This window comes from Sapajus apella, unplaced genomic scaffold (genome assembly GCF_009761245.1).
Source record: "Sapajus apella isolate SASKATOON/1434 unplaced genomic scaffold, GSC_monkey_1.0 scaffold62, whole genome shotgun sequence".
Classification (NCBI taxonomy): Eukaryota; Metazoa; Chordata; class Mammalia; order Primates; family Cebidae; genus Sapajus; species Sapajus apella.
Window position 1 is genome coordinate 19,065,049 of NW_022437002.1, and position 24,494 is coordinate 19,089,542.

General features: G+C 39.6%; 1 protein-coding gene and 1 pseudogene across 1 annotated transcript in view; one reads left to right on the forward strand and one right to left on the reverse strand.

The window, feature by feature from the left end:
- The first annotated feature begins 431 nt into the window (after positions 1 to 431).
- LOC116529531 (cytochrome P450 4Z1) overlaps positions 432 to 24,494 on the forward strand; it is a 53,804-nt gene continuing 29,741 nt past the window's right edge. Inside the window, 8 exon segments of the mRNA XM_032247495.1 lie at positions 432 to 753; positions 756 to 781; positions 1,785 to 1,926; positions 13,047 to 13,091; positions 14,759 to 14,826; positions 14,829 to 14,888; positions 17,033 to 17,157; positions 17,237 to 17,391. Coding sequence (XP_032103386.1) covers positions 606 to 753; positions 756 to 781; positions 1,785 to 1,926; positions 13,047 to 13,091; positions 14,759 to 14,826; positions 14,829 to 14,888; positions 17,033 to 17,157; positions 17,237 to 17,391 — 769 coding nt within the window. The 5' untranslated portion in view covers positions 432 to 605.
- LOC116529529 lies at positions 5,431 to 6,656 on the reverse strand (annotated as a pseudogene).

Sequence of the window (24,494 nt, forward strand, 5' to 3'; positions counted from 1 at the left end):
GAATGTAAAACACCAAGAGTGATCCATAATGTAAACCATAGACTTTGGGTGACAATACTATGTCATTGTAGGTTCGTTAAATGTAACAAATATTATACTCTGGCGGAGGGTGTTGATAATCAGGGAAGCTGGAAGGGAGGGGTGATATGTGGGAACTCCCTGTACTTTCTGCTTAATTTTTCTGTGAACCTGAAACTTCTCTAAAAAGATAAATTCTATCAGAAATGTAAACAAAAAAGAATGGAGAATGAGAGAGAGAGATTTTTTTACAAGAATGCATAGAGGTCTTAAAAAGGATGATTAGATGGGAACTTTTAGACTCTAGAAGGGCACAGCAGTGCAGCGAAGCTTTCATATGGGTATGAGCTGTCGTGCACATGGCTCCTACCTGAAAATCTAGTTCTGGAATCAGGGACTGCTGGCCGACATCTCAGTACTTTTCACCCTGCAGGCTTAATTAGGCTTCCGCTTATATCCCTCTCCCTGAATATGGTATTTTGAAAGTCAGCGTTGCCCAGGAGGCATCTCCTTTGTGTTTATGAGAGAGCTGCATTGTCCCTTGCTCAGCTCTCTCAGGCTCTCCAGAGCTCAGGACCTCCAGAAGAATGGAGCCCTCCTGGCTTCAGGAACTCATGGCTCACCCCTTCTTGCTGCTAATCCTCTTCTGCATGTCCCTGCTGCTGTTTCAAGTAATCAGGTTGTACCAGAGGAGGAGATGGCTGATCAGAGCCCTGCACCTGTTTCCTGCAACCCCAACCACTGGTTCTATGGCCACAAGGAGGTAAGAGGAGAAAATTAGTTTGGAAGGTTAAAGGACAGAAAGATGAGGTATTAAAAAAAAAAAAAAAAACCAGCACAGACTGGTGGGGCATTATGTAATATGCAAGATGCTTTCATACCAATCTCATTTTGATTTTTACCAAAATTCTATGATATGGGGAGGAAAGATATTGTTATTCTTATTTTATGGCTAAGAAAACTGAAGCCTAAAATAGAGATGCTACTTTCCCATGCTAACCACCTCATAAATGATAGAAATGAAACTTGAACCTTAGTCTTCTGATTCAAGGCCAAGTTCCTTACTACTTTCAGGACTGGGTGTTCTACAGAGAAATAGAGCAAGCCGATTGTTAACAGGAAACATGCAAAAACGTTACAGCCACTCATGAAGCTGGAAATAGGAAAACATTTAGCAAATTAGAAAGGAAAGTAGAAAGATGAGCAGCAACCACAAAAGAGTAAAAGGCATGTGAGATTTCGCTGCTTTGCAGGCAAATACGCATGAGTGGGCATATCCAGAGCAAAGACGAGGCAGGGAGCCAGTGGTTCCTAAGGATTTACCTTGTGCCAGGAATTTTATGTTTATAACTTCACTTAATTTTCATGGCAGCTTTGTGAAATAGATTTGGTTTTCCTATTAAAAATATTAGGAAATCATGGCCCTGATGACCTAGATAATGAGTAAGGCGTCAGATTGGGATTTGAACTTAAATCTCCAAAGTTGACACTGGGGTGACTGGGATTTGAACTTAAATCTCCAAAGTTGATGCTGGAGTGAGAAGATCAATCACTCAGCAACAGGTTCTGAGCACTTGCCCTGTGCCCGGAAGATTCCGTGGAAATGCTGGAGACACATGGAGAAGACAACTTGCCTTCAGCAGAGTGTGAACCTGTCTGATGGGGTGTTGTCCACAGGCCCTCAACTTAGCACATGGTACATCTGAGGGAAAGGGGTTCTCCTGGAGTGACAACGTTTACTAACCAGTCATGACTTATCTTAACAGTTTTATCCAGTAAAGGAGTTTGAGGTGTATCATGAGCTGATGCAAAAATACCCATGTGCCATTCCCCTGTGGCTTGGACCCTTTACAATGTTCTTCAATGTCCATGACCCAGACTATGTCAAGATTCTCCTGAAAAGAAACGGTAAAAACCAAGAGGGGCTCACAGTACACAGCAGCAACAAAGAGGGTCTCAGGTGTCTGCAGCACTAGGGAAGGACAGGTTGAAGCATTTTTAAGGGAAATCCATCATTCGATATGTTGAAGGGAAGATCCCACATCCTCCTTGACATCATATTCAGGACTCCATTGAAGGCTATTGTAAAGGATTCTCAGATCCATTTCCAAGCAACCTTATCTCCCTACATTGCAAATGTTTTCTGATCCTTCTATCACATTTAATTACCTCAAACCCCCAGGACTACCACTGACCACCACTGTGAACATACGATGGGTTGGGGGTGGAGAGGTGGTTTGCTTACAACTGGCTTAATGCCAGTGTTGGACAGCGGTGGGTGTTCCCCATATATGCTTTGCCCACTAATGATGCCTGTCCTCTGGGAATGGCCAGTGCCAGGTGGAAGAATTGGCAAGTGGACACCAGTTCTCCATCAGGTCCCTAGTGTGGGAATTCCATGGAATTGCAGAGCTGCTTCTTGGCTGTGGCAAGATGCGTATAGGATTCCCCCACTGGGCTTTCCTCAACTGCCTGTTGGTGTATAAGGCTGGCCTTTGCCTCACTCTCTCAGCTACCTAGATACTCAGTTATAAAATGCCTCCACACCTTTCTTGGTGCTTCTGCCAAATTTCAAGCAGCCTGTGGCTCTCTCATGTGACAGGGCACTCTGCCAGAATCACCACCTCAGCTTCCTTCCTGGTAATGGTGCAAGAAATGTCTGAGTATCCAGTTTCAAACTTTTCTCCGCCCCCCTTATGTTCTGCCCTCACCTTTGGACATTTGCCCGAAGGGGATGAAAGAAGAAAGCGATTGTTTCTCCTTTGGAGTTATTTTCTCTTCTTTATGTACAAATTCTCTTCTTCAGTGTGCTCACTCCCTCGAGGAGGGAGTCTTCATTTCTGGCTGTTTTTCTTTTTTGTGTGGTTGTTTGCTTGTGAGGGCATTTGGGCAGGCCATACAGGGAAAGCCATCCCTCCTGTTCATATCTCCTCCAGTCCCCATTGTCTTCAACTCAGAGCCTTAGCTCCTCCCCAGAGAAGCCAACAAGTTCTCTCCCACTCTCGCTTTCTCTCTCACTGTTTTGTTTTCTTTTCCTTTGGTTTGTATTCCCCGCTGGTGCCTAAAATTTCTCACCTCCTCAGAGAAAAGGATAATTTTATGCCTTGAAGTATGATAACTGTACAGTTACGTGAGAAAAGAGCAGAATAATATACAGTGTGGTGTCAAGTGACTTGTCTGTGACACATCAGTACTTTTTTTTCAGCCCCACCACAGAAGCACAGTGGCCAAAAAAGGAGAGCTGAGAATCCTGCTCTTATTGTTTCTGGCCAAAGCCACCCAGAGAGTCTTATCCCCAGCTTTTTATTTTGAAAAGTTTCAACCATACAAGAGAAATTTTGAACACCCATTATACCCTTCTCTAGTTTTATTCATGGATATCATGTTCCCATAATTGCTTTTCTTTTAATTACATTCATTTTATTGTGGTAAAATATACATAACCTAAAATTTACCATTTTAAACCACTTTTAAGTATACAGTTTAATGGCATTAAGTACATCTACATTGGTGTGCAACTATCACCTCCATCCATCTTCAGAACGTTTTCATCTACCCATACTGAAACTCTGCACACATTAAACTCTAACTCCCTATTTTCCCCTCCCCCCAGCCTCAGACAACAACCATTCTACTTTCTTTTTAAATGTCCCTTTTCTAGGTACCTCCATAAGTAGAAATCATACAATATTGTCCTTTTGAAACTGGCTTATTTCGTGTAGCATAATGTCCTCAAGGCTCATCCATGTTGTAGCATGTATAAAGATGTCCTTTCTTTTTAAGGCTGAATTTCCATTGTATGTATATACCACAATTTGTTTATTCATTCCTCTGACAACAGACATTTGGATAGCTTCTATCTGGCTTTTGTGAATAATGCTGTCATGAATGTGCATATACAAATATCCGTTTGGCTCCTTTCAATTATTTGAAAGTAGATACCAAAAAGTGGAATTACTGAGTCACATGATAATTCTATACATAATTTTTTGAAAAACTGTCATACCATTTACCACAGTGGCTGCACTATTTCACATACCCACCAAAAATGCACAAGGGTTTCAATTTCTTCACATTCTCGCTAACATTTGTTATTTTCTGGGGATTTAAAAAAATAATAATAACATCTACCCCAGCTGGGTGCAGTGGCTCACACCTGTAATCCCAACACTTTGGGAAGCCATGGCGGGCAGATCACTTGAGCCCAGGACCTCAAGACCAGCATGGGCAACATGGCGAAATCCCATCTCTATTTAAAAAAAAAAAAACCAGACCAGCTGTGGTAGCTCAGGTCTGTAATCCTAGCACTTTAAGACACCAAGGCAGGCAGACTACTTGAGGTCAGGAGTTCAAGACCAGCCTGGCCAACATGGCAAAACCCCATCTTTACTAAAAAATATATGTATAAACATTAGCCAGGCGTGGTGACACACACCTGTAGTTCCAACTACTTGGGAGACTGAGGCAGGAGAATTACTTGAACCTGAGAGGTGGGGATTGCAGTGAGTTGAGATCTCGCCATTGCACTCCAGTCTGGGTGACAGAGTGGGACTACATGTCAAGGAAAATAAAAATAAAAATAAATTGTATTATTTATAATAATAGCTATCCTAATGGATGTGAAATGGTATCTTATGATGATTTTTATTTGCATTTCTCTAATGATTAATTATGTTGAACGTCTTTTCATGTGCTTACTGGTCATTTATATATCATCTTCAGGAAAATGTCCATTCAAGTTCACTGTACCTTTTTTAACTGGTTCTTTGGTTTCTTTTGTTTTGAGTTGCAGGAGTTCTTTATATATTCTGGATATTAACCTTTACCAGATATATGATTTGTAATTATCTTCTCCCATTCTGTTGATGTCCTTTTTACTCTGTTGATAGTGTCCCTTGGTGAGCAAAAGCTTTTTATTTTATGAAGTCCAGTTTATCTATTTTTTTCTTTTGCTGCCTGTGCTTTTGGAATCATATCCAGAAGATTATTGCCAACTCCTATGTCATGAAGTTTTCCTCATGTTTTCTTCTAAGAGTTTTATAGTTGTAGCTCTCACATTCAGTTCTTTGATTCATTTAGTGTTAAATTTTATACGGTGTAGGATCTGCATTTGCTCATGGATGGATGGATGGATAGATAGATAGAATGATAGATAAATAGAGCCAAACAACCTTTTATGCCTAAGTTTTATCTGAGTTCATGGAGGTTAAAAATAGTGATTTTCTATTTCTTCTACATTTTTCAGCTTTCCCTATCTATAATAAGCAACTTTCCTCCTCTTGTAACCCCTATCGGCCTCCCTCTGTCTCATTTTCTTTTGTCTCTGTTTCTCTTTCTTTCCCTCTGTCTCTTTGTGTATCAGTATGGATTCATGGATTGTTAAGAAATCAGTGTAAAATTGTAGTAAAAGTGTTAATACTCTTCACCCTCATCCTCTCCCTCAGCACTATCCGCTCCAACCTCCTCATAATCCTTCTCAAGGGTGGCCATATTCCTCACGGGCCTCATTCATATCCCGGTGAACAAAGGCATACTTATCATGCATCATGTCAAACTCGTGGTCCAGGCAAGCTTAGGCCTCAGCAACTGCTGTGGTGTTGCTCAGCATGCACACAGTGCTCTGCACCTTGGCCAGGTCTCCACCAGGTACCTCATTGGGAGGCTGGTAATTAGTGCCAACCTTAAAGCCAGGGGGTTAACAATCCACAAACTGGATGGTGGGCTTGGTCTTGATGGGATGGTGGTGATGGCAGCGTTGACAACTTTGGGGACCATGCCCACATGGTAGAACAGGTAGCAAGCCATGTATTTATCATGGCAAGAGTCACATTTCACTATGTGGTTGGCTGGCTCAAAGCAAGCATTGATGATCTGCTACAGCAAGCTGTTCATAATAGGCTTTCTCAGTAGAGATGATGGGGGCATATGTGGTCAGAGGAAAGTGGATGCAGAGACAGGGCACCATTTTGTTCTAGAATTCTGTCAGATTAATATTCAGGGCTTCATCAAATCTGATGGAAGCAATGATGGAGGACACAATCTGGCTAATAAGGCAGTTAAGGCTAGTATAAGTTGGGCATTCAATATTGAGGTTTCTCCACAGATATCATAGATGGCCTCATTGTCTACCATGAAGGCACAATCAGAGAGCTCTATGGTGGAGATGAAGATAGAGTTATACAACTATAGCTGTGGAAATATGGGGGTATTGGGTATGTGGAGAACTACAACTCGGACTTCTTACCATAATCAACAGAAAGAACATTCCACCAGCAGAGAGGTGAACCCAGAACCAATCCCCTCAGCAAAGCAGTGAAAAACCAAGAAGCCTTGAAGACCTGTGCACTACTCAGCCAGCTTGCAAATTCAGTTCAATATTAGGTCAATAATCTCCTTGCCAATGCAATAGTGCCCTCAGGTATAGTTATAGGCGGCATCTTCCTTGCCTGTGATGAGCTGCCCAGGGTGGAAGAGCTGGCAGTAGGTTCCAGTGTGAACTTTTCAATGACTGTGGGTTCAACGTCTACAAACACTGCCCTTGTCACATGGTTAGAAGCATCTGTCTCAATGAAGAAGATGTTGAAGGAGTCGTTTCCTTCCGCAATAGTCTTGTCACTTGGCATTGCCTTCAGGCTAGATCCTATGTTCCAGGCAGTAGAGATCCCAGCAGGAACTGACAATCTGGACATCAGCCTAGCCAACATGGAGATGCACTCACATATGACAGGGACTTGTAAGGTTCTGCAAGGCTGAAGGAGGTGAAGGGACAGCAACAAGGATCTCCCACTAAAAGACTACAAAGGAGTCCAGGGGAGTAATCCATAGTGTCCTCTTACAACGCTTTTATTATCTGTAGTAATAAGTTGATAGTAATGTCCCCACTTTCATTTCTGATTGTAATAATTTGATTCGTCTCACTTTTCTTCATAGTTAATCTAAGTTTGTCAATTTTGTTAATCTTCTCACATAACTTTTTGTTAATTTTCTCTATTGTTTTTTCTGTTTTTCTTTTATCTCAGCTCTAATCTTTAACATTTCCTTCCTTCAGTAGCTTTGGGTTTCATTTGCTCCTCTTTTTCCAGTTCATTAAGGTGTACAGTTAGGTTATTAATTCAAGAACTTTTTTTAAATGAAGACATTTAAGCTATAAAAATCTCATTAAGCAATGCTCTTGCTGAATCCCATAACATTGGATATTTGTTTTCATTTTTATTTTCCTCAAAATATTTTCCAATGTCTCTTATGATTTTTTCCTTGTCCCATTGGTTGTTTAAGAATGTCTTGTTTAAGCAATGGAGAAATGATTCCCTATTTAATAAATGGTGTTGGGAAAACTAGCTAGCCATATACAGAAAGCTGAAACTGGATCCCTTCCTTACACCTTATACAAAAAATTAACTCCAGATGGATTAAAGATTTAAACATAAGATGTAAAAACATAAAAACTCTAGAAGAAAACCTAGGCAAAACCATTGAGAACATAGGCAAGGGCAAGGACTTCATGACTAAAACACCAAAAGCAATGGCAACAAAAACCAAAATGGGATCTCATTAAACTAAAGAGCTTCTGCACAGCAAAAGAAATTATCATCAGAGTGACCCAGCAGCCAACAGAATGAGAAAAAATTTTTGCAATCCACCCATCTGACAAAGGACTAATATCTAGAATCTACAAAGAGCTTAAACAATTTACAGGAAAAAAAAAACTCTATCAAAAAGTGGGTGAATGACATGAACAGACACTTCTCAAAAGAAGACATTTATGCAGCCAACATACATAGGAAAAAAAACTCACATATCACTGGTCATTAGAGAAATGCAAGTCAAAACCACATTGAGATACCATATCACACCAGTTAGAATGGTGATCATTAAGAAATCAGGAGACAACAGATGCTGGAGAGAATGTGGAGAAATAGGAATGCTTTTACACTGTTGGTGGGAGTGTAAATTAGTTCAACCATTGTGGAGGACAATGTGGTGATTCCTCAAGGATCTAGAACTGGAAACAGCATTTGACCCAGCAATCCCATTCCTGGGCATATATCCAAAGGATTATAAATCATTCTGTTATAAAGACACATCCACACATATGTTTATTGCAGCACTGTTCACAATAGCAAAGACTTCGAACCAACCCGAATGCCCATCAATGATAGACTGGATAAAGAAAATGTGGCACATATACACCATGGAATGGTATGCAGCCATAAAAAATGATGAGTTCATGTCCTTTGCAGGGACATAAAGCTGGAAACCATCATTCTCATAAAACTGACACAATAACAGAAAATCAAACACTACATGTTCTCACTCATAAGTGGGTGTTGAACAATGAGAAAACATGGACACAGGGAGGGAAACATCACACACTGGGGCCTGTCAGGGTTGGGGGGGCTAGGGGAGGGATAGGAGAGGGTAAGACGCTAGGGGAGGGATAGCATTAGGAGAAGTACTTAATGTAGTTGACGGACTGATGGATGCAGCAAACCACCATGGCACATGTATACCTGTGTAACAAACCTGCATGTTCTGCAAATGTACCCCAGAACTTAAAGTATAATATTTAAAAAAGAATGTTTTGTTTACTATTTATGTTTTTTGAATTTTCCAGTTTTACTTCTCATATTGATTTCTAGTTTCATTCTATTGTTATTGAAGAGGTATTTTTGTATGATCTCAATCTTTTTAAATTTATTGAGGCTTTTTTTGTGACTTACTGTATGATCTATGCTTGATAATGACCCATATGCACTTGAGAAGAATGTGTAATCTGCTGTTGTTAGGTGGAGCATTTAGAACATGTCTGGCATAATGTAGTGTTGTTCAAGTTCTCTATTTCCTTATTAATTTTTTGTCTCATTGTTCTGTCCTTTATTAAAAGGGATGTAGTGAATTCTCCAATTATAATTTTAGAACCATCTATTTCTCCCCTCGATGCTGTCAGTTTTTGCTTCATATACTTTGGGGTTCTATTATTAGGTATATATGTATATATTATAACTGTTATATCTTCTTGATGGATTGACCACTTGACAATATATAATGTCTTTCGTTATGTCACAATATTTTAAAATATATTTGACTGATAATCACCCAGCTCGCTTTTGCTCACTGTTTGCATAGAATACCATTTCTATCCTTTTACTTTAAACTTCTTTGTTTCTTCAGATCTAAAGTAAGTCTCTTGAAAGCAGCATATTAATGGATCCCATTTTTTAGTCCATTCTGCTAGTCTCTGCCTTTTAATTGAATAGTTTAATCCATTTAGATTTAAAATGATTACTGATAAGGAAAGACTTATTTCTGCCATTTCACTGTTTGTTCTTTATATGCCTTATGCCTTTTTTTTTTTTTTTTTTTTGATAGGGTCCTTGCTCTGCCACCTAGCATAAGGTGCTGTGGTGCCATAATAGTTCACTGCATCCTCTAGCTCCTGGGCTCAAGTAATCCTCCCACTTCAGCCTCCTGAGCAGTTGGGACTATAGCCCTGCACCACCATGCCTGGCTACTGTTTTGTTTTGTAAAGACAAGGGTCTCACTATGTTGTGCAGGCTGGTCTCAAACTCCTGGCTTCAAACAATCCTTCCTCTCAGTCTCCCAAAGTGCTGAGACTACAGGTGTGAGCCACTGTTCTCAGCCTGACATATATCTTTTGTATTCCTCATTTCTTCCACTACTGCCTACTTTGGTGTCTAATTGATTTTTGTTTTTTGGTTTGATAACATTTTTTTGTTACTCTTCTCATTTTCTTTTCTGTATATTTTCAGTTATTTTCATAATGGTTAACATGAGATTACAATTAACATCTTAAATCTATATCAACTTGGTTTGAATTAATACAAATTCAGTCTCAATATTATCCAAAAATTCTGTTACTATACATCTCCATTTCTACATATTGTTATCATCACAGATTGCATCTTTATACATTGTGTGCCTATAATATAGATTTATAACTATAGTTTTATGCATTGTATGTATACCATGTAAGCAAAAAGAGAAGTTAAAAACCAAAGATACCATAATACTTTTATCTTTGCCTATGTAGTTACCCTTACCAGTGTTCATTTTTTCAAATATGGCTCTGAGTTGCTGCCTAGTGATCTTTTGTTTCACCTTGAAAGACCCTCTTTAGCATTTTTGTGGGGTTGGTCTATTAAAAACAAACCCTCTCAGTTTTTATTTATCAGGAAATATCATAATTTCTCTTTCATTTTTGAAGGATCATTTTGCTAAACATATAATTCCAAGCTGACTTTTTTTCATTTCAGCACTTTAAATATATCATCTCACTGCCTTCTGGACTCCATGGTTTCTGATTAGAAATAGTCTTTTAATTTTATTGCAGCTCTCTCATATGTGATGACTCACCTTCCCTCTTGCTGCTTTCCAGATTCTCTCTCTGTCTTTGCCTTTCAACAGAATGATTCTAATATGTTTCAGGGTCAATCTCTTTGAGTTTATCCGGCTTGTAGTTCATTGAGCTCCTTTTTTCTATAGATTCATGACTTTCCTCAAATTTTGGAAATTTCAGTCATTATTTCTTCGATGTTAGTTCTCTCTCTTCTCTCTTTCTGGGACTCCAATTATGCACATGTCAGTATGCTTGATGGTGTTCCTCAGGTCTCTCAGGACCATTAATTTTTTCATTTTGTTTTCTGTTTCTGCTCCTCAGATTCAACTATCTCAATTAACCTATCTCCAACTTTGCTAATTTTTTCTCTGCCTACTCAAATCAACTGTTGAAGCCTTGTAAATTTTTTATTTCAGTTACTGTACACTTCAGTTCTAGAACTTCTATTTTTTTCTGTTTACAACTTCTATCTCTTTGTTAACATTCTCTGTTTATACATCAGTATTTTGGTTTTCTTTCATCCTTGTCCATGGGTTATTGTAGATCTTTGAGCATATTTAAGACAGTTGATTTAAAGTTGTCTCATAAGTCCAAGTCTGTGCTTTCTCAAGAACAGTTTCTTTTCATAACTTTTTTCTGTGCATAGGCTATACTTCCTTGTTTCTTTTACATGATTTGTGATTTTTTTTGTTTAAAACTGAAGATTTTAAATGTTATGTAAGAAAAATGGGAATAAAAGAAAAAAAGGTAGAAAAGAAAAGAAAAATACTCTCCAGGTCTTTCCTGGTTGGTTCCATGTTGGGGCACACCTTTAGTTTTAATCGGGGCATTTACAAGTTTGCCTTAGCTCTCTCTTTTTTCTTGTACTTTGTGTAAGGACTAGCCAAAGTTAAAAGCCTATGGTCTTATCAAGTCTTTTCCAACCATGCATTCTTCCCTGGGTATGCTTAGGTTCCCTGTTATAAGTGAGAACTTTTTAAAGCATTGATTCCAAAAAAAATTCTCAGTCCCAGCTTTTCCTTCTAGATTTTGGTGTGTTTATTATTGCCTTGATTGTTCTTTCTTGTCCCAGGAAGTAGTGCTAGTTCTTTGTTTTTGAGGAACACTGCCCTGAGAGAATTTTGAATTAGGTAAAACGTAGGCAAGCCCTGATCCTTCAGAAAACCCATACAGAGGTCAAAACAAACAAAATTTCTTGAAAACAAGGACCACTCTGCTTTTGCTAGGATCCAGGAGTCAGGACCCACTGAGAATGCAGGCTGCTATTTTCAAGATTCTCATGGCACTGGAGAGGAATGTGGGGCAAGGCTAAGTTACAATGCCACTAATCTTTTCTATCCTTTTCCAGTGGCCTTTCTTCTGATTAAGTGTTCACTTGGTTGCTGTAATCAATTAACTGTCTTCCAGAATTTTGCTGAAGTTGACTGTAACAGTTTTTGCCAGATAATTTTTTTTTTTTTTTTTTTTTTGCTTTGGAGAGGGATGACCCTGGACAGTTCCTATCCCATCATTTTTGCAGATGTCGCTCCTAGACATTATTTTTTAGGACCGTGGAATGTCTAGAGTAGAAAGGGTCTTGCTTATTAGCCTTAAATGTAGGCATACACACATTTTTTCCAAAACAGTTTTAAAAACATCCTTAACTATTCTATCAATCTCTTTTACCCATTTCTGAAGAAATGTCAGAATTATCTTCCAACAAGTAGATTTGGAAAATGAGAAAGAGGAATTAGTTAAGAAGGGGTCCCAACTTTTGGTAGGGAAAATAGGGAATATAGTTGTGGCTTTAAGTGGATAGAGAAAGAGGAGGCTGTCTGGTAGTGAAGGGATAGATTGGGTTTGGATTTGCTGGGGTCCTGATGTGTCTGTGTGGTATACAAAATGTCTAGAGGGCAGTGGTTTTATATTGAAGTCTATGGACAGAGAGAAAGAATACACTAGAGACTGGGAAAATGAATGCTTTAAGATATCTTAAGATATTTTCTTACCCTTAGACTTCAAGGTATTTTACAGGTTTGTTTCACCTGGACTTTTGCAGAAAGTAAATCTCATGTTAACAATCCTCTCTTTTCCTAGATGTTCATATGTTTTCTCCCCAGTTTTTACTTCCCTGTCTTTATCCCACATAAAGACTTTGATGGAATGAATAAAGGACACTACTTCTTGTTTTCCCAGAACTATAAAACCAAGGTTATGCCCATTACCTTTACTTCTAATTCACTTATATCTGTCATTCTCAAACAAATTCAACAAAGGTAAAAATCTACAATTTATCTCAAAATCATGGTCCCATGTCTAGCTTTACATGTCTATGTGAAAAGGAGCTAGAGCTTTAAAATGTTGCCAGAGAGTTCTCCAACAAAAACAAATGTATTTTTTCAACGTATGTCCTGGGGTCACTTCAATTTCCACAAAGAAAATTATGCTCTGTTTTCCATTGCTATTGATTTTGTAGCACCAAGTGCTGTGGAGAAAGAATAAACAAGTTCCTCATTCTAATGCTGTGGCTTCCCTGGGACTCTAGGGACTGAAGAACTAGCCTCCAGCTACCTTGCACACTAGCTATTTGTATTACCCCCAAGAAATATGAAAACATACAGAAGTTACCTCTCATTTTAACTCATGATTTTCACCTAATGCCATCTTTTGCCTCCTTTGTTCTGTTTTACAGATCCCAAAGCCACAGTCAGCCACAAAATCCTTGAATCCTGGCTTGGTATGTGTATTAGTCCATTCTCATACTGCTATAAAGACATACCTGAGACTGAGTAACTTATAATGAAAAGAGGTTTAATTGGCTAATGGTTCTGAGGGCTGGACAGGCTTCTGCTTCTCGGGAGGCCATAGGAAAGTTACATTCATGGCGGAAAGCAAAGGAAAAGTAGGCACACATTCACATAGCCACCAGTAATGAGGGTGGGGTACTACACACTTTTAAACAAGCACATCTACAGAGAACTCTATCACAAGAAGAGTAAGGGATATGCCCACCCCCAGAACTCAATCACCTCCCACCAGGCCTCTCCTCCAGCATTGAGGATTACAATTTAACATGAGATTCAAGTGGAGACACAGAGCCAAACCATATCAGTATGTGTGTCTGATCCTTTCTCATCTGAGCCTTGTGGAGGTGGAGGCTGGGGGAAAGATTACTTTCCTAATAGACACTAAATGCTCCATCTCCCCCACCTTACCACAACCTACACTAGCTTTTGCTTCAGAAACCTGAGTTCAATCTTGCCTCATCCTTCAAAGCTTCTCCTCTTATTCTACCTGTTTGGGACTGGTCCCTTATTTCTGGTGTAACTAGGGTTACGGGTGGGGGAATAAGAAGGGGCCTGAGGGTTGTATGCTCTCCTCCTCATACCAACTCATGTCACTATCCCAGGTGGTCCCCACTTGAGGATCACGGAAAGAGAAGGAGAGTCCCTCAGCCTGCTAGCATTGACCTTATTGAGAATGGTGCCCTGGAAGTGGTTGCCTTTGGGAAAGTTGCTTAAGATCATTCTCTCTCCTCTTCCCACCACATTTCTCCTCCCTTTTCTGGCCAGCCTGCCTTTGCAGCTAAGCAAGTTCACATCAGAAGCTCCAGGACCTGTGTAATAGCCCCAGATCCCTGGATCAAATGTGCACTAGCACCTTCTCTCCATCTCCTTAGATTTTCCACCGTACAGAGAATTTAAAACATTCCCCACAAATTTCGTTATCAATTTTCTACAATCTAATTTCCTCTGGAAAATCTTGCTCTTGAGGATCCATTTGAAAGAACCCACTCTCCTAAACTAAGCCATTTATAAACTTCATGGAGATCCTGAACCCATTTGTTCAGCAGGAGTGACAAAGAAAAGCCCCTTTAGTCCTCCATCTTCAATCCTCAGCCTGCAGAGAAGCACAAAATTGATGGAAAGAGTTCCAAACTGAACCTCTCCTTCAGTCTGGAACTTTGTACCAATCTAAGGTGGTATTTCTCAAAGTGTGGACCCCAACTAGCTAGGACCCTAGTTATAACTCAAAAGTCCTTGATCCTACCCCAACTTCTGTGAATTATTGGCTCTGAAGGATTGAACCAAGGAATCTGCCTCTAACAAGCACCTCAGGTAATTCTCACCCACCCTAAATTTAAATTCTTCTCCAGAGGTTGATGAATCTGACCATCAAATAGGATAGGATGGACCTTGTTTCGAGTTAATTGTATAAACAAATGTCCTGATTTGGATTCAATTCCCGAAGGGTTAGGTCTACTCCTGCTCATTCTCTCTTTCAGAGCTCTGTCCACTCCAGCTTCTCTCCAGTGCCATAGATAGGGAATTGCTCCCTGTGTGCCTAATCTCTCTTCACTTACCCAGGCTGTGATAGAAATATTTGTCCCTCTCATTTTATAAGGTCAAGGACTGGTAACCCTGGATGGTTCTAAATGGAAAAACCACCGCCAGATTGTGAAACCTGGCTTCAAAATCTGAATATTCTGAAAATATTCATCACCATGATGTCTGAGAGTGTACAGGTGATGCTGGTAAGAGGAGAGGAGAGCATTCCTACCTGGCCTCTGAAGTGAGATGCTTCCAGCCATATGGCGTGGGAGACTCTGAGTTCCCTCAGAACCATGTTCACAGCAGTTTATATGGGGTGATTTGATGTTTGGACCATGATCATTATCATCAGGGCAAGGACACCGCCTTATATACCCAACACTTCTCACAGGGATGGACTCAGGGTGGGTGCTCAATGAGAACTACTTGAATGAATGAGTGAGTGAGTGAGTCCAGTAGACTCACTACATTGGGAGAAAACAAGGCAGAAGAGCACAGACAACAACAGTAGTAGCCATTCCAACATAGAGAAGTGTACCATGTCCAGGAGGCCAAGTCAGGAAAGATTTCCTAAGGAAGGTGACAGGAGCTGAGTCTTGGGGAATGGGCAGGATTTCTATAGACGGGTGTCAGAGAAAAGACTGCCTTGTGGTCAAAAAGAGAGAAGAGCTTTAGCTTTGGCTGAGGCAGAAGAGGGCGCAGAGACATTTCACAAGACTATCTAGAACCCCTAGAGAAGACATAGTTGTATGTCTCCACATCTGTCCTCTTGGAGTTTGGATGGCAGAGACATGCCAGGTGGTTTTGAGCACACCTATGATCTATTTCAGTGGTCCTGAATGAGGCGATTGTGGCAACTCAAAGACTAAGTTTCTAAGATTCCAGAAACTGGGTAAAGCAATTCTACACACAGGATCTCAATCCTAGTCACAAAAACTTATTAATGATACAGGGCCTCAGAGACATGAGTTCTGAACACATCACCTTGGATTCATGCTCGACCTATACTTTCCAGTGAGCCATGCTGCTATCTTTTATGACCCTCATCACCATGCCCACGTCCCATTCCAAAATAAAAATCAAAGCAAAATATATAAACACAGTGACTGCAAATATCTTTCTAAGCACTTACTATGTGTCAGGCTTATTATGTCCTTTTATACTACCCCAGTCTTAACAATGTTGGGGTATTATCCCCATTTTGTTAGTAAGGATATTGAGATGTGGAGACTAAGCAGTTTGTTCAAAGTCACAAGTCAGGCCAGGTGCAGTGGCTCATGCCTGTAATCCCAGCACTTTGGGAGACCGAGGTGGGTTAATGGCTTGAGCCCAGGAGTTCAAGACCAGCCTGGCCAAGATGGCCAAACCCCGTCTCTACTAAAAATACAATATCATAAGGCAGATTAGAAGAAGAGTTGTGTTCAAACTCAAGCTTCCTTGAGTTGGAAGAGCGCACCCTGAACTGATGCACCTCTCTTCCAGTCTAAGTCTTCTTCCTGATGATGCCCTCTTCAGCCCGCTGCAACCAGTGCCTCTCCTTGCAATGCCCTTACCAAAACAGACACCACCCCCATTATCACCTACCTCTTGCCCTTTCTCTACTCCTCTTGGCTCCATGACAATTGCAGTCTTTCAGAACATCTGGTTTTAGTAACATGTTTGGAGACAAGCTTTCAAATAGAATTAATTAATTCACATTACAGAGCTAATAACAGCTTAACAGTGTATAAATATTTACACTGAAGTGGAGAACTTCATCTCAATAAACATTTGGCTTTTGACAAAGTGAAATTTTCTGGGATATTGGCAGGTGTGTCCAAGGGGGTAAATACATCTGGATTCTATTTTGAGGTTTTTCTGTCTTGACTCTTGATTGCAAACTCTTTGAAAACAGGAACTATATCTAATTCCTCTCTAAATTCTCACTGGATCTGGGAAAAAAACTTATCAAGTATTAAATATTTTTAGAAATCTTTTTCTAGAATCAAAAGCCTCTATTTATTTATGCTCTCCGCAGATGTTTTTGAATTCTTATTTTTTATTCCATACTTTGTTAGCTTAGTTTTTCCATGATAAAAGTTACAAAATTATAGTACCAAAACTTAGGAAAAAGAGAAAAAAAGCTATTTTCCCACCCTAACAAAGTCATAAATAGTGTCTAAGCCACAGTATTCATTTTCAGTACTGACAAGTTGTTTTATTTTATATGGTTGTCATTATACAGCAAATTCATTTTGCACACTTTATATTTTCAAACACCGAAAAGCTCTAAAAGGGACACAAAATAACTTAGAAATTGGGAAAAGATGGGCATGTGTATGATCATGATATTCATCTCTTGCCCCAGAACAAATGGGAGGAACACATCGCCCAAAACTCATGTCTGGAGCTCTTTCAACATGTTTCCCTGATGACCCTCGACAGCCTCATGAAGTGTGCCTTCAGCCACAAGGGCAGCATCCAGTTGGATAGGTCAGTGACAAAAGGAAGGTACTTGTTCACCAATAACTGTGTCACCCACTAACATGTTGTCCCATCTTCCCTCTTCTAGTACCCTGGACTTATACTTGAAAGCAGTGTTCAACCTTAGCAGACTGTTCTGCCAGCGCTTAAACAATTTTCTACATCACAATGACCTGGTTTTCAAATTCAGCTCTCAAGGCCAAATCTTTTCTAAATTTAACAAAGTGATTCAGCAGTTTACAGGTTAGTCCTGGGATTTACCTGGCCAGAATCCACTATAAGACATCTCATTGTCTGAGACATAGACTCTGGTTATGGCTGCTTCCACTATGGACATATGATGTGGCCGTCATTCAGAAATGCTAATTTGTACCTCTTAAATGAATGTGCTGTATAAATCCTAGGTATAGTGTACTATATTATTGAGTATATATCTGCATTGTAATGTTTGGAGTTAGAGCTAATACAATAATCAAAGCACCTGTCTATTTTGCTTCATTTCTTATGGATTATCTTCAGATGCGAAGAAAAGTAAAGGTGAAAGGAAGTACATTTCTGTAGGAAGACAGAGCAGGACATCTGAGCAGGTACCAGACACGTGCAGGTACTGCATACTATGCAGTTTGTCAAACACACAGCACACCACTGGTTACTCCTTTTGCGTGGGTTTTTGGGAGCTTAGGGTGTAGATAACTTTGAGGGACCAAAAATCTACCTATGACAATACCCATTTACAATTGGAATATATTTCTGATTTATCATTTTATCTTGATAAAACTGGTGTCCTTTTCTCTATTAATGCGTCTAGTCTTAAGATCTACTTTATCTAATACTAGTATGATAACCTCTGTTTTTCTTTGGTTAATATTTTGATAGTATGTTATTCTATACTCTTTTTTTGGCATTTCTGTGTCCTTATATTTGAGATTTGTGTCCTTTTTTCTTTTTTCTTTTATTTATTTATTTATTTTAGACAGAGTCTCACTTTGTCACCCAGGCTGCAGTGTGGTGGCACCATCTCGGCTCTCCAGAGCCTCAACCTCCCAGATTCAAGTGATCCTCCTGCCTCAGCCCCCCAAGCAGCTGGGACTACAGGTGTGTGCCACCACACCGGGTAAAATTTTGTATTTTCTGTAGAGGCAGGGTTTCGCCATTTTGCCCAGGCTGGTCTCAAACTCCTGAGCTCAAGCAATTTGCCTGCCTCAGCCTCCCAAAGTGCTAGGATTATAGGCATGAACCACTGTGTCCAGCCTAGGTTTATTTCTTATATGCAGCATATATTTAGATTTTGTTAATGTAAGTCTGAAAATCTTTGTGTTTTAGTTGGAGCATTTAAACCACTTATATTTAATGTAATCACTAGAATATTTGGATTTAAACATGCCATATAACTGTTTGTTTTCTATTTAACCCAATTTTATTCCTTTTCCCTTTTATTAATTGCTGGATCATTTTATATTACAACTTTTTGTTTTAGATCATAAGTTTAGTTTTTGTGGGTATGCTAGAAATTACAATATGCAGCCTTTATTTATTAGAATCTAACATATGTAATTACGTTAAATACCTCCCTGAAAATGCAAGGATCTTACACCATTTGAACCTCTATTTACTACTTCCCATATTTGTAAATATTGCTGTGATGGGCTTTTTTAACAATTTTTTTTTAAGTTCTGAGGTATATGTGCAGGATGTGCAGGATTGTTACATAGGTAAGCATGTGCCATGTTGGTTTGCTGCACCTATCATTCCAACACCTAGGTGTTAAGCCCAGCATGCGTTAGCTCTTTTCCCTAATGCTCTTCCCCACCCCCTCCCCCGACAGGCTCCAGTAAGTGTTGTTCCCCTCCCTGTGTCCATGTGTTCTCACTGTTCAGCTCCCACTTATAAGTGAGAACATGCTGTGCTTGGTTTTCCATTCCTGCATTGTTGTGTTATATTTTGACTCTATGAATTTACTTTCAACTTTCATTTTAGATTCAGGGGGTACACATGCAGGTTTGTTACCTGGGTATATTGCGTGATGCTGAGGGTTAGGTACAAATGATCTCATCACCCAGGTACTGAGCATAGTATCCAACAGTTAGTTTTTCAACATTGTCCCCTCCTTCCCTTCCCCATCTAGGAGTCCACATGTCTATTGTTCCCATTTTTATGTCCATAAGTATCCAATGTTTAGCTCCCACTTATAAGTAAGAATATGCAATATTTGGTTTTCTGTGGCTGCATTAATTCACTTAGGTAGTGGTCTGCACCCGCATCCATGTTGTGGCAAAGGACATGACTTTGTTCTTTTTTATGGCTGTGTAGTATTCCACAGTTTTGTGTATACCACATTTTCTTTATCTAATCCACCATTGACAGGCACCTAGGTTGATTCCATGTCTTTGCTATTGTAAATAGCATGGCAATGAACAAGTGCATGTGTATTTTTGGTAGAATGATTTGTTTTCTTTTGGATATATACCCAATAATTGGATTGCTGGGTCAAATGGTTATTCCATTTTTAATTATTTGAGAAATCTCCAAACTGGTTTCCACAATGGCTGAACTAATTTACATTTCTACCAACAGTGTATAAGCATTCCCTTTTCTCCACAGCCTTGTCAGCATCTGTTATTTTTTGACTTTTTACTAATAGCCATTCTGGCTGGCATGAGATGGTATCTCATTCTGGTTTTGATTTGCATTTCTTTGATGATTAGTGATGATTAACATTTTTTTTTGATGTATTTGTTGGTCACTTGTATGGCTTCTTTTGAAAAGTATCTGTTCATGTCTTTAGCCCATTTCTAATGGAGTGATTTTTTTTTTACCTGTAGAATTGTTTAAGTTCCTTACAGATTCTGAATATTAGACCTTTGTCAGATGCATAATTTGTGACTATTTTTTCCCATTCTGTAGGTTGTCTGTTGACTCTGTTGATAGTTTCTTTTGCTGTACAAAAGCTCTTTAGTTTAGTTGAGTCCCATTTGTCATTTTTTGTTTCAGTTGCAATTACTTCTAAGGACTTTGTCACAAATCCTTTCCCAAGACCAAAGTCCAAAATGGTGTTTTCTAGGTTTCTTATAGTGTGAGGTCTTATATTAAAATCTTTAGTCTATTTTGAGTTGATTTTTTATGCGATGATAGGTAGGGGTCCAGTTTCAGTTTTCTGCATATCCATTAGTTGAATAGATAGTCTTTATTCCATATTCTATTTATTGAATAGACAGTCCTTTCCTCATTGCTTATTTTTGTTGACTTTGTCGAAGATCAGATGCCTATAGGTGTGTGGCTTTATTTCTGAGTTCTTTAACTAACCTGTTCCACTGGTCTGTGTTTCTGTTTTTGTACCAGCACCATGCTGTTTGGCTACTGTAGCCTTATAGTATAGTTTGAAGTCAGGTAATGTGATGCCTCTAGCTTTGTTCTTTTTGTTAGTATTGCTTTGGCTATTCAAGATTTTTTTGTTGTTGTTGTTCCATATGGACTTTAGAATAGCTTTTTCTAATTCTGTGAAAAATTGGTAGTTTGATAGGAATAGCATGGGATCTATAGATTGCTTTGGGCAGTATTGATACTGCTCCTAAGACTGGAGGAACTGACTCAGGCACATGTGGAGTGGTTTTAAGGAGCAGAGAGTTTAATAAGCAAGAAAGAAGAAAACAACTCCCCAGTAAAGAGACAGAAGAAGGGAGGCTCAGAACAAAGAGAAACCGCCTGTGTGGTGGGAAAGTCAGTTATATGGGAGGCTGGAGGAGGTGGTGTCTGATTTGCATAGGGCCTAGGGGATTAGTTTGGCCAGGTGTGTCATTCACCTAGCCTATGAAAAATGTGGCCCTCCCACCTTAGCCTTTTAATATGTAAATGCAGAGCACCATGATGTTCTGAACACATGGTGTTATCTGGAGGTGGCCATAACACTTGGTACACCTGGTGACAAGGAGAAGAGGGCAGTTATCACCATGTTGGCCATGTTGGGTGGACCTAGTTTCTAATCGCTGGCATTTGCATATTAAAGCTTGCTGGCCTGGCTCTTAAAGCCACCTTTCTGTTAGAAAAGAAATGGTTTGGGGGTTGCTTTTATTTGAAGAAAAGACCTTACCAAGAACTCGTTTTACCCTCTCTATCTACCTAAAATATTTTTAATAACTCCTGTATTATTCCTCCCCTCAAAAGAAGCAAACATAACTGCTGTTCAGGGGTGTTGGATGACAATTCTTTCTGGCTACCTCCTACTGAAAAGGGGCATCATGGGGGAGAACAGCAGTTGGGCCACCTCCTGAGGTTGATCTAAGGGTTCTTGGAACAATGGCATGTTCATGTGTGGCTCTGCTTGCAGCACTGTTTGGAGTTTGATTGCTTATAGGTGAAAAGAGATAAATTTTACAAGAAGCTTTAAAATATATGGTTAGAATATGAGTATTAAGAGTATCACTGTTAGTGGGGATCTATCCCATAGACGATAAATGAGTTTGGCACCTGTTAGTTACACCAATGGATTGCAATGTTGGTTTGCCTCCACTAGGTGTCGCTGTACATTACCAGAAACACTAACATAAAAGTAACATTTTTCTTGAGAAAAGTATACATTTCCCCCCAGACTTGCCATTAGAGAATAACTTCAGGCTTGAGCCATTTTTATAATTTGCAATATGATTGGGAGGAATGTGATATTGGGTGGCTAAAATAACTTTAGCGTTGATCTTGACAATTCCTTTCCTTTAATGGCTAAAACAACTTTAACGTTAATCTTGACAATTCCTTTCCTTTAATTGTTAAATTTTTCGTGACTTTCACAGACCCTCTTACAACATACTTAAACTTTCTGACTTGTCCTAAACATTCTTCCTTTAAACAACCAGTCATTTTTTTAGGACAAGCATTTACCACACAAAAACCTTTCTTATATAAAATCTTTTTCTTTATAACCTTCTCTGTATAGCTTAGAGTGCATTATATTACCAACCTTTAATAAAAAGCCCTATTAAACTTAATGATAGTAAAATTTTCATGCTTGCTTTTTATCCATAACTATTACTCCTGCTATAAGCAAAACAATCTTGACTAAATCTTTCCTGCAATTATTAATCCTGTTATAAGGATGATAATTAGGCAAAATATTACATCAATTAGAGTTTTACAACCAGAATTCTACATTGTGGGTGCCATAATGTATAGTTCTTTTGCAAATAGTAACATGACTATTACAATTCCCACAAGAGTGGCATAGTAAGTGATTTCCTTTTAAAACTTTACTTGCCAGGATCACAAGGTCAGGAGTTCAAGACCAGCCTGGCCAAGATGGTGAAATTCCCTCTCTACTAAAAATGCAAAAAATTAGCCAGGTGTGGTGGCAGGCACCTGTAATCCCAGCTACTTAGAAGGCTGAGGCAGAGAATTACTTGAACCTGGGAGGCAGAGGTTGCAGTGAGCCAAGATTGCACCACTGCACACTCCAGCTTGGGCAACAGAGTGAGACTCTGAAAAAAAAAAAAAAAAAAAAAAAAAACTTTACTTGCCAAGACATAACATTTCCTTTTGGGGATTTACAAAGTTACAAATGTGATCCTATGAATAATTAAAATCTCCCTGAAAATATGCGTTAAAAGGAAGTTTTAATATTTGACAGTGAACTTTGAGAAGAAAAGTTAAAAATAATAAAAAGTATCTGGTGAGGTAGGAGACCAACTAAGATGAGTAGCCCTTACTAAGTTTCTTATCTTTTGTGATTTTCAGCTTAAGATCCTCTATTTCTTCACATTGATATTCATGACGTTCCTCTGGGCTGTCAGGGTTTGCTCCCCCAGCTCTTCAGGCTTCAACTTAAGTGTGATGTATCCAGGAGTTGATTTCTGTAACTTTTACTGCTGAGGGAATTGAAAGAAGAACAGTGCAGGGCCTTTTCCAGCTTGACTTAGGGAAGGAGACAGAGATGAGAGTTTTCACTAACACCAGATTTCCTGGGTTAAATAAAGGTGCTTCTATTTCCTGGGGTTGGGTTCCTGCTAGTTGTGTTAAGTTCTATTGGAAGTGAGCTAGAGAATTTACGTGCTTAACCAATTTAGAGGTTTCCTGCCTGAAACAGTCTCTTAGCACATTGATAAGCTTGGTAAAGGATTTTAAGGACTTTCCATTGGCTGCAGGCTGGCAAATAGAGTTTGCCATCCTGGCTGTAATCGTCCTGAGAGCTAAAAAGTATGCCCTATAGAAGTGGCCTATTTTATTTCTGCAGGTGAATACTGGAGTTTAATTTCTCTTATGAAGCCTTCCTAAATTAGAAGGGGCTTGAGGCATGTCGATTCCCTGAGGCTTCCTTGCCTTTGACCACTGCCTGATCAGCTAACCTCTTTTCTTCAGGTACCTTATTTGGTCCCTTTTCATGTCCCCTATAAAGTATTCCTCCCATTTCTCACAGGAGAAAAACTGAGGATAATAACCTGCTAATTTCCTGGTGATATTTTATAGGAGATCCATTGGTGGTTTTCCTTTTAAATAGCAGCATGAGCATGAAGAGCTAAGAAAGCATACTTGGAGTAGGTATAAATGTTAACTACCTTTGACTTGCTTAATTCAAGTGCTCTTGTAAGAGCTATTAGCTCAGTTAACTGAGCGCTTGTGCCTGGGGAGAGAGATTATTTAGAACCACTGCTGCTTACTCTGCCTTATGTACCGCTTGCTTTACTGGCTATTTGTTAGCTAAGAGCTCCCCCTAGAGGACGGTAATTCTGCAACATCATGTGGCGTGTAAACAGTTAAATTATATCCTAGGGTTAACTTGAAGGCTTTTTTCTCTTTATTTTCTTTTTCTTTCAGTCTTTTTTTTTTTTTTTTTGAGACAGAGTCTTGCTCTGTTGCCAGGCGCCAGGCTGGAGTGCAGTGGCGCGATCTCGGCTCACTGCAACCTCCGCCTCCCGGGTTCAAGCAATTCTCCTGCCTCAGCCTCCTGGGCAGCTGGGACTACAGGCGCAGACACCATGCCCAGCTAATTGTTGTTTTGTTTTAGTAGAGACGGGGTTTCACCATGTTTGGCCAGGATGGTCTTGATATCTTGCCCTCGTGATCGTGATCCGCCCGCCTCGGCCTCCCACAGTGCTGGGATTACAGGCTTGAGCCACCGTGCCCGGCCCTATTTTCTTTTTCTTTTGCCTTCTCTGCACTACCATGGAGGCTTCTTTTGACAGTAGAGCTATTATAACAATGGCTTGGAAGCATGTGTAAACGATAGGTTCTTCTAATTGCAACTAAGGTTGAGAAAAATATTGGATTCGAGCTTTTCCTGAGATGCCCCTTCTGGTAGTGCTGTGGGAAGGAGGGGGTGCCTAGATTAGAGGGAAGAAAGGAGAGAGACTGGCTCTAGTGTT